Below are 10,263 nucleotides of genomic sequence, written 5' to 3' on the forward strand. Positions count from 1 at the left end.
CTGAAGTGTTTTTAAGAGTGCACCAAACAGATCAGCTGAATTATTTCTCTGTCAATCCCCTAATTCAGTTGTTACATTCCTCCACTTTTCACAACAGTTACTTGAGACAGATTTTTCTAAACATGAACTGGCAGTTTCTGAAAATTACAGTTACAGTAGCACTTGTTTATTTATCCAGAAAGAAAAGTTAAATGTAATAAATAGGTGGTCAAAACTATTTTTAAGAGGAACTTTCAGAGGCATACCACTTGTTGCTTATATGAATATTGATTTCCTTTGAAGCTACTTCGAGGCCTTTCTAAAATAAAATGTATGATCCATGTCGATGGAATGGCCATAATTTGAATTGAGGCTAAAATATAAATAAGGTAAAATTTAATATGATAAAGCTTTATTGAAATACTCATACTTAGCTTTAAACCACATTATGTTGTTTCAACTATGAAGTATGGCCCGTTTATGATTGGCAGTTGATAGGTAGCTCTGCCTATAATTCCAGTTGTTTATGTTGTTGTAATGAAGGTTGTTTAGTTACTGTGGCGGAACTAAAGCATGTAACTTGCATTCATCAACACACTACAAAAATTTGAAAGATTGAGTAATTGATTGAATTTTGGAACAAATAGCTCTCCATTCCTCACTTGTACTTGTCTGTGTGAAAGCCTATTGGTTTCAATAACAAGTACAAACAGATTATATGTGTCAGGCTAGAATGCTGTAAATGTATTTCTACATCTACTTTAGAACTATAGAAATGATAAATACAGAAGCAGGCCTTTCAGCCTTTTTTGTCCATGCTGACCCAAAGACACCCAGATGCCCTTTTCAATCCAACCTTCCTGCACACTACCCATAACCCTGCATCTTACAGCAGTTAAGTTGGAGATCCAGGTACTTTTTAAAAGAATTTAGGATCTCTGCCACCTCTACCAGTTCAGGTAGTGAATTCAAACACTCACCATCCTCTTGTGTAATAAATGCTTTTCCTGACTTGCCCTCTAATCCTTTTGGAACTTGGCTCAGAGTTCAAATACTAATATCTAGATTCAAGCTAAGGGAAGTGGTTTCCTCCTTCTACTTTATGTCTACCCGTCACAATTTTGTATACTTCAATCATGTCACCCCTCAGCCTTTGCCAATCCAAGGGAAAGAATCCCAACCCCTCTAATCTCTTCTCGTAGTTATAATTCTCCAGCCCTGGCCACATTCTAGTAAATCTTTGCTGTGCTCTCCCCAGAGCAAATACATCCTTCCTGTAATGTGATGACTAGAACTGCACACACTACTCCAGTTGTGGCCTCACCAGTGACTTACACAGTTTCATCATTATTTCCTTACTTTTGTATTCTGTACTTCTGCCAGTGATAGAGAACATTCCATATGACTTCTTTACAACCTTATCTGTCTGTACTGTCACCTTTTAGGACTTGTAGACTTGCATGTCAAGATCTCTCACTTCATCTACACATCTCAATATATTCACATCCATTTCATCTATATCCTCTATACTATCCACAACATGTCCAATTGTGTCATCTGCAAATTTCTTTATTGTTCCCACCTCCAACATTCCAGTCCAAATCATTAATGTATAAAACAGTCAGCAAGGTCCCAACATCAATCCCTGTGGAATGCCACTTGAAACAGCTTTCCATTCGGCAAAGGCAGCTTAAGTTATTAAACTAACTTTGGATCCAATTCGACACATTACCCTATATCCCACGTGTTTTTTTTCAGACCAATCTCCCATCTGGGACCTTGTCAAATACCTTATTAAAACCCATGTAGACAACATCCACTGCACTATCCTCATTGATCCTCCTTGTCATTTCCTCAAAGAATTCAAATTTGTAAGGCATGACCTTCCCTTAACAAAGCATGGTATCCCTGACTAGTCCATGCCTTCCTATGTAACATTTTACCCGCGCTCTCAAGATTGACTGTCACAATTTTCCCACCACCAAAGAAAGACTAACTAACGTATGATTGTTTTGTGTTTCCTTTATACCATTTTAAACGACAGAAACACAATTATATTCCTCCAGCCCTCCACCACCTTGCATGTGTCTAGAGAAGAGCATGAACTAGGGAACATCCTAGGGAACAATCCATCCAGCCTGGTGACTTATCCACTTTCAGGGATTCCTAGTCCTCTAACATTTCTTTGCTTTTTATGATATTTTGTCCAACGTTTCAAATGGTTCCTCTAGGATTAATATATCTACAATCATCCTTTCCCTTTGTCAATACAGAGACAAAAATATGCTCTGCATCTTCAATTGAGTTCCCTTTTTCATCATGATAGGTCCCACTATTTTACTTAACTATTCTTTTACTCTTTATATATTGGTAAAACATCTTTAGGTTTTCCTTTATCTTCCTTTCTGATATTTTTTCATAGCCTTTCTTTGATTTCCTAATTCCTTTATTTACTTGATCCCTATACTTTTTACACCTCCTTTAGGCATCTGCAGTGTTGAGGTTTTGTGACTGTCATAAGTTTTTTTTTTGTGTTTAGTCTTTCCTTGCATTGTCATAGGCAACCATGGGGATCTAGATTTGGTAGTACCATTCTTGTTTTTGGAGGGAACATGTCTGCTTTGTGCCATTGAGATCTCACTAGCCTCCCACTAGTTAGTAGTCCTGTCCAGTCCACCTCAGCTACATAGATAAAAACAAGGGCTGCAGATGCTGGAAACCAGATTCTAGATTAGAGTGGTGCTGGAAAAGCACAGCGGTTCAGGCAGCATCCGAGGAGCAGGAAAATCGACGTTTCGGGCAAAAGCCCTTCATCAGGAATAGAGGCAGAGTGCCTGCAGGGTGGAAACAGAAAGGAAAAGGAAACAGAAGTTGAAATGAAGCTGTAAATGCTGAAATGTTCTTCAGAAATAGTATTTCTCACAGGTTCTGTCCTTCCTCTTCATAAGGGAAATATGGTTCAAAGTTTCAATGTGACCTTGCAACAGAACTTGCTTCCAGGATTTGTTTCCCTAATAATGAATTACTCCCACTCTGAAAGCTACATATGAAAGTATATTATTTATTGAACAAAGTCTAAATATCTTCAACCCAGCTAATCCTCACCTAATGCCTGACCTGTAGTAAGAACCGAGGTGTTAATATGATTCCTACAGTGTGGAAGCAAGCCATTCAGCCCAATGAGTTCACATTGACCCTCTGAAGAGTATCCCACCCAGACTTAACCTATCCCTGTAGCTCAACACTTCCCATGGCTTACCCACTTAACCTACACATCTCTGGATACTATGGGCAATTTAGCTTGGCCACTCCACCTAACTTGCATATCTTTGGACTGTGGGAGGAAACCAGAGCACCCCAGGTTTCCACTGTGAGGAGAAACCCATGAAGACAGGGGTAAACTGTCCAAATCCCACACAGTCACCAAGGGTGGAATTGAACCTGGCTCCCTGGTGCTGTCAGTTCAGAAATTGCTTGTGAATATATTTTCCTTTTATATATACAAAGCACAAAGAAACTCCCATATTCAAGACTATGATGTGGGTTTGCCTTGTATTCTTTATTACCCATCTGGGAGTTGGAAAAGCCAGATTAGGAGAGACAATAATGACTCAATTATTAATATTATTTTGATTCAATCTTCAATACCTTTTAGTCTCTGAAATACAACTGTTTTGACCAACCAGTGGGAGAATTGGCTTGCACAATGTACTGATTTGTACGATTCCATCCTGGCAGGTGGATGACTACCATTCTGTACATCAAAAGCTCACAGCTGAGATGGCCGATCATTCCAACCTAGTCCGTAGTTTGATGGTCCGGGCAGAGGATGCACGACTAATGGGAGACATGTGAGTAACTGATATGATGGTGCTAAATGATTATTTAATAAGATACAGGGGGTTAAAAATAAACAAACGTAGCTGAACAGTTTTTCTCTAGATTACAAGACCACATGCTGATACATCTTTAGGTGCAAATCATGGTATTCAAACCTTGAAGTAATTCTGTCTCTTGCCTAGAAATATGAGCTAGTTTGAAATTCTCTGTATCACCAACTGCAGGTGAATGATTGGAGGTGAGAAAGTAAGTTATAGATTTACTGTCTGAAATAACTTTACTGAAGCATCCTTAGTTCAATGGGTAAATATACCAGTCATTTTAGTGCTTGGCCACATGGTCCTGGTCCAAATCTCGTCTGTTTTAAATTATCTGGTGTCCACGATGGCAACATTGGGCATATTACATTTGGTTGCAATATCATTAGGCTTGTGACAAAGGGAAAATTCAAACATGTTTGATGTTGCTGATTACTGTACAGTAACCCTGAAAAGAGCGCATGAAAAGAAACATACAAACAGCTCCTGCAAGAAAGGAAAGTTTAATTTGGCCCATCAAGCTTCAGTGATTTTCTAAGTTAAAGATGTTGCTATTGGGCTAACTTGTCCACACAAGTTCCTGTTGCCTGACTGACCAACCTTCTCTTGTCCTACTGGCGTAGTTCCCCTTGCTGTGATAAATCTCAGTCAGCTTGTACTCATTGATCTCAGCTTTAGCATTATTAATTGAGACAGTATCCATTGCTTTTTGTCTCTCTTTATAAAGTCTGGCCTTGTGAACACAAATGTCAAAATAACCATTAGTATTCTTGAATTATTTTTAGTACTTAACCTTTTAGTGATGTGTGTATGTGGAGTCTTTAAATCTTTTTGAAGCTCCATTGTTCCTAACATTTTACCATTTTAAAACATTCTCAAATCTATTTTTTCTTGATCCAAAATTGATGATCACAAGGTAACTTTATTGAAATTCATCTGGCATAGCTTTGTGTACTCTTTCAATTCATTCTTCTGTATCTTTATATTTTATCTGGATCAGTTAGTCCTTGTGTCATGGTCAACTTTGTATATGGTTGTTTTGTTGTGTTATCTAACTGATAAATATTGAATAGTTCAAGCCACTGCATGTAGAGTCACTACTAATCTCATTCTTCCTGTTCAAGATGATGTCCATTATCCCTAGCCAGATCAAATCTTTACCATCAATTTAATTAGGGCTGAACTTTCGCTTATACATAACCTTCCAGAATGCCATCTGTTAGTTCTTAGAAGTTACACCCATAAATATTGCCATGTTTACTGCTTTAATTATTTCCTCAAAAATTGATTAGGTTTGTGCACTATAATTTTCCTATTATAAATCCATGTTGGCTCTTTAATCTGCTCAAATTTCTCTAAATTTGACCATGGTTGTTTAATTTGGAAAACTGAACTATTATTACTTAGTGTTATATACTGATCCTGTATTAAGTTGTTATTTTGGAATTACTGTAGAACCCCTGTATCCACATATTCGCTTTCTATGGTTTCAGTTATCCTTGGTTTACCATGGCCCCAAATATTACACGGAACATTCCAGAAATAATTCCCTGGGGCTGCTGGGGAGCTAAGTTTTCCACTTAAATGATAAGGTCGCTACTATCCGTGGTTTCGGGCATCTGCGGTAGATCTTGGAACGTTTCACCCACTTGGGGGGGGACGACGCACCTGTACTTCCCAGTGTTCCTCTGTTGATTTACCTAATAGCAGTTTTGACTAGCTTACTATTATTAGTCTCCCCAAAATCTAGGATTTTAATAATAGTGTTACTTTCCATTTATCATAGAATTTGGTTATGTAATGATCTTTGGATATTTTTATATTACTGTCAGGTTATTAGTTAAATCTGACTCATTTAGCAAATCCAGTGTGACCTGCCTGCTTGTTGGCTCTATCCTTCAAGAAAAGAGGTTATTATTTTTAATAATGAGCAAGGCTCATACCGCAAGGCAGTATCGATGGTGAAAAGTTTAGAAAAATATCAGCATTAGTCATGAAGCAATGTTTAAGTGACTAGGCTGAGATTTAAAAGACTAACATTTGAGGAAGTCCTGAGGGTTCACAGATTTGAAGGACTGAGAGGGAATGAATTAAAGATGTGCAATGAATCGTCAATTCAACAAGGCAAGGATACAAGGGGAGGACACTGCCCATTGCAACTTTTTTTAATGCTATGAAGCATTATTTATCTGAAGGATGCATATACCATATGTAGTTTAATATCTTTTGGATATATCAAGACAAATGTTATGCTGAGGACCCACATCTTTTAAAGAATTCAAATTAAAGCTCTCTATCATTTCTGAACTCTTCTCTTGCTTTGTTTAGGAAAAGTATGAAGAAAGGATACATGGAACTTTTTGACTTAAATCGAGATTTGATAAATGGTTACAAGATTCGCTGTAATAATCATACTGAACTTTTGACTTGTCTGCGAGCAGTGAATCAGGCAATACAGAGGGCAGGACGCTTACGAGGTGAGTTAAAGAGTAATAAAGTGACTTTTATAGTAAGCATGAATGACTAGAAAAATAACTAATACGAATCAAAAGGTGCAAATACCTGGTGGTATGAACTGTTATCTCTTTTTTTTGCTTTATCTAACTCTCTGTGACTGTTGTGCACAGAAAATTAAAACAAAAAAAATCCATCTCACTGACCCCATCTTAAGTTTCCAATGGGAGCTGGGTAAATCTGATTCAACAGAGTTTTGGGTTAGGAAAACTCTGAAAACCTGATAAATTGAGACCTGTTAGAATAAAAAATTTGAATGGACCAAATTCCTTTTCCTGTTGTCGAATTTTATTTAATGTATAATACAAAGTACTATTCATTTCAAGGTGAAAAACGCAAAGAATTTCTGGTCTTTTTGAGTCTACAGCTGATTCGGTCAACTACTAAATGTGTTGCTAGCAGGGAACAGTTTGTCAGAACCATCTTCAGAATACCAAGAGACCCGATTTATAAGATTGAATATTTTTGCACATTATAGAGTATAAGCTTTTGCTATTGGCTGACTAGTACTTTGTTTGGAAATTAGAATGTCTAGAATTGGGCAGGGAATGGTTAGAATGGTAAAATATTTTGAAGTTGGTTAAAGTGGTTGTGGAGAGTGAACCTAGTTACTATTTAATTAGAAAGTGTTCTTGGTGCATTGAAACCTTTCATTGTCCAATATGTTTTGTTTTATTATCTTCCAGTTGGGAAGCCCAAGACCCAAGTGATCTCTGCGTGTCGAGATGCAATCAAAAATAATAATGTCAGTGCTCTTTTCAAAATTATTCGTGCTGGCAGCACTTTGTCTTGAGAAGTTCAGAGGTAGTGACCAAGGCAATAGTAGAACTAGAGTTGGTTCATAAACAGTAACAAGGCACACAAGCAGTGCAAATATATGCAAAGTTGACTGTATCAACTCCAAACCATCGCACCCAAATCCAGCTGGGTAAGCTGGTCTATCTCGAGTTTAACTATCTTATGTTCTAGATATCATGGTATAAATGAGTAAAGTACCAGAAAACTAAAGCTATAGAGAAGGTCATATAGGATTTGAAATGTGCCACAAAATGTTAAGAAATTAAACAGATGTGGTTTACTTCGAACATCTGTTCACACTCTCAGTTCCCCCATCTACTACCTCCATGCATCCCTCCTACCCCTCCAAGTAGCCTCTTCAGTTCATACTCATTATCTTCCCTTCACCCTTAACCTACTAAATTAATTTTTGTATAAATTTTCAAACTACAGTACGTGGACTGTAGCAGTTCAACAAATCAGCTGACCATCACCTTCTCAAGGGCATCTGGGCAGAGGTAATAAATGCTGGCTATTCCCCAATGCCTACAAGTGAATACAAAGAAGTTCAGACACTAGAGATAAATTATTTTGACATTTTGTATTAAAATTAATAATAAAATCAGTATACAGACTACTAATCAATCCTACTGAATTGTCAGTTTGGAAATCAAACAGCTACAGAACATGGTGCATTTGTATATGCAATGTCAAAAGAACATGCAAAGGTCTTCAATTCTGATAATATTGCCATGTGATCCAAATGCAACTAGACCAATATATGGCAATGTTTGATCATATACCTTCTTACTTGATGTGTGTTTTTAAATTCGTAAACATAACTTTGAATAGTTATGACACCATGCTATTCCAAAATAATAAGCAGGGAACAGGTTCCCAAACTGGCTATAATTTTTTTTAAGTAAACACTAATGTAACTGAAGCAGCATCACATCTGCTTGCGTGGCTCTAGCGTGGAGAATTCCAATGACTGAAACTAAACCACATCTAAGTTATTAACATCTACAATAAACTGATAATACAGTACGACTAGCAATCTCTTCTGCTTGCCCAATATGCACCTCTCGTTTTTGTGTCCTTTGTTCTCACCCTATATATGCTTGATTTGTTTTCGATATATTTTATCTATATCAAATATTTTATATTATTCAATAACTACCCACATATCTGCAATCCTGTAATCCCAACTAAACTGCCATATTGCAATAGCAATCACTTCTTCACACCTATTTCCTATTTTATTATCCCTATTCCACTCCAAACTATCCTTCGTATCTTGCACCTAACTGCAATATTAATTATCTGCTATCCAATCATATTCTGTAACTAGACTTATTCTATACAACCATTTTAACCAACCTCAAAATATTGCAACATCCTCACCATTCCCTGTCCAATTCCAGACACTCTAACCTCCAAACAATGGCCTTAGCCATTCTTGCTACCTGCCATTCTGAATATCTAATCAGTTGTGTCAGAATTACAACTAAATTCTTTCCAAGATATTGTCAGTCATTGTTCAGCTGATGGCATTCTTGTTTCTGAGGCAAAAAAGCTGTGGTTCTTTGGAGTGAGGCTTGATTCCAGAGCATAAAATCTAGGCAAACATTTCAGGGCAGGTAGTGTAGTACTGTGAGAGGACATGGACATAAACGATCTCTTACATTATGTCAGTGAATTGAAAAGTTCTCTCTGGTGTCCTGACTGACATTCCACTAACATTACAAAAAAAGTAATCTGTTCATAGCACTTTATTGAATCATTTTAAGCAAAATTTGGCTTTTATATTTTCTGCATTATGAAGTTCAGCAAAGTAATTCCTTGGCTGTAAAGTGTAAACTGCCACCTGAGGTTATGAAAGATGTCATAATTGAAAATCTTTCTTTTATTCCTGAAGTAAGGCAATTTGTATTTAATTTTGTTGACATTTGTAAATATTACCTTTTAGTAAATTGCAATAAACTATATGATGTTTAAGTAATAGGCTCTTTGCTGTCATCTGTGATTTGAATTGAAATTTGTGTGTATTAATTGGACCTTCTATTGTTCTGTCTTTCATCAACTGAGTAAATAGAAAATCAAGTACTGAGGAGGAGAAAGTGAGGATTGTAGCTGCTAGAGGTCAGAACCAAAATGTGTGGCGCTGGAAAAGCACAGCAGGTCAGGGAGCATCCGAGGAGTAGGAGAGTTGACGTTTTGGGCATAAGTCCTTCAGGGGAGGACTTATGCCCAAAATCCTGGAGGGGATTGAGGAAGGGAGATGAGAGATGAATAAGAGGAGGGGTGGGGCTGTCAAGTACTGAGGGTTGAGAAGAAAGAAATTTAATATTCAGTAAATTGACTAATGCCCAGTTTTAATGAACTTAAAGAAGAATTGAGCTTCGACTGGGTTGCACACTTACTGCATCAGAACTCTTAAATCCTGCCAAGGTGAGTTGAGAGCTTTCTCTGCTTGTTGGGAGGATGCTACATTAAGTTATTTGGATAGTCAACTTTGCACTTCGTTTTCTGCTTTGGGGAAGTGACTAAGTATAAATTACATTAATAGGAGGATGACCAATCAGAAGCATATACAGGTATTGTGACGAAAGTTAACTGCATAGAGAGAGAGGCACAGGGATTTTAAATAAGGGTTTGTGCTGTAAATTCTACAATCAATATTAGAACAGAGAAGAGAGAATGTGATGATCAAAGAGCTTAGCAAGGGACACAAAAAAGCAGGATGTAACAAGTAGGTAAATGGGAGCAATATTTTGAAATGTTTTAGTGATTAGGACCAATGTAAATCACTAAATCACGCAGAAATGGAACTTAGTGTGGAACAGCACAGAATTTCAGACTTACAGAGGATGAACTTGAGAAATTATTGAAGAAGGTATATGAAAAATATGATCTAGAGTAAAGGTACAGTTTGGAGAAAGGATTTTGGCAGCAGCAGTATGAGTGCAGTAGCCATAAAGTTTAGCTGAAGGTGGGCAAGTAACGGTTTCATACCTGCAATACGTTGTCTTGGTCAGACTAGTGGAAGTGTTCTCTGTACGGGCACATGCAGCCTTTGCAAACTGTAGGTGAGGAGACTGGCAGTTATAAAGCA

The 10,263-nt window shown here is 37.3% G+C and overlaps 1 protein-coding gene across 1 annotated transcript in view; it reads left to right on the top strand.

Annotated features, from left to right (window-relative positions):
- Window positions 1-9,150, top strand: part of bbs2 (Bardet-Biedl syndrome 2) — a 75,920-nt gene extending 66,770 nt beyond the window's left edge. The window contains exons 16-18 of the mRNA XM_072547690.1: window positions 3,715-3,830; window positions 6,186-6,334; window positions 7,058-9,150. Of these exons, the coding sequence (XP_072403791.1) occupies window positions 3,715-3,830; window positions 6,186-6,334; window positions 7,058-7,164 (372 nt within the window). The 3' untranslated portion in view covers window positions 7,165-9,150. The remainder of the gene's footprint in view (window positions 1-3,714; window positions 3,831-6,185; window positions 6,335-7,057) is intronic.
- The last annotated feature ends 1,113 nt before the right edge of the window (window positions 9,151-10,263 follow it).

This window comes from Chiloscyllium punctatum, chromosome 26 (assembly GCF_047496795.1).
Source record: "Chiloscyllium punctatum isolate Juve2018m chromosome 26, sChiPun1.3, whole genome shotgun sequence".
Lineage (NCBI taxonomy): Eukaryota > Metazoa > Chordata > Chondrichthyes > Orectolobiformes > Hemiscylliidae > Chiloscyllium > Chiloscyllium punctatum.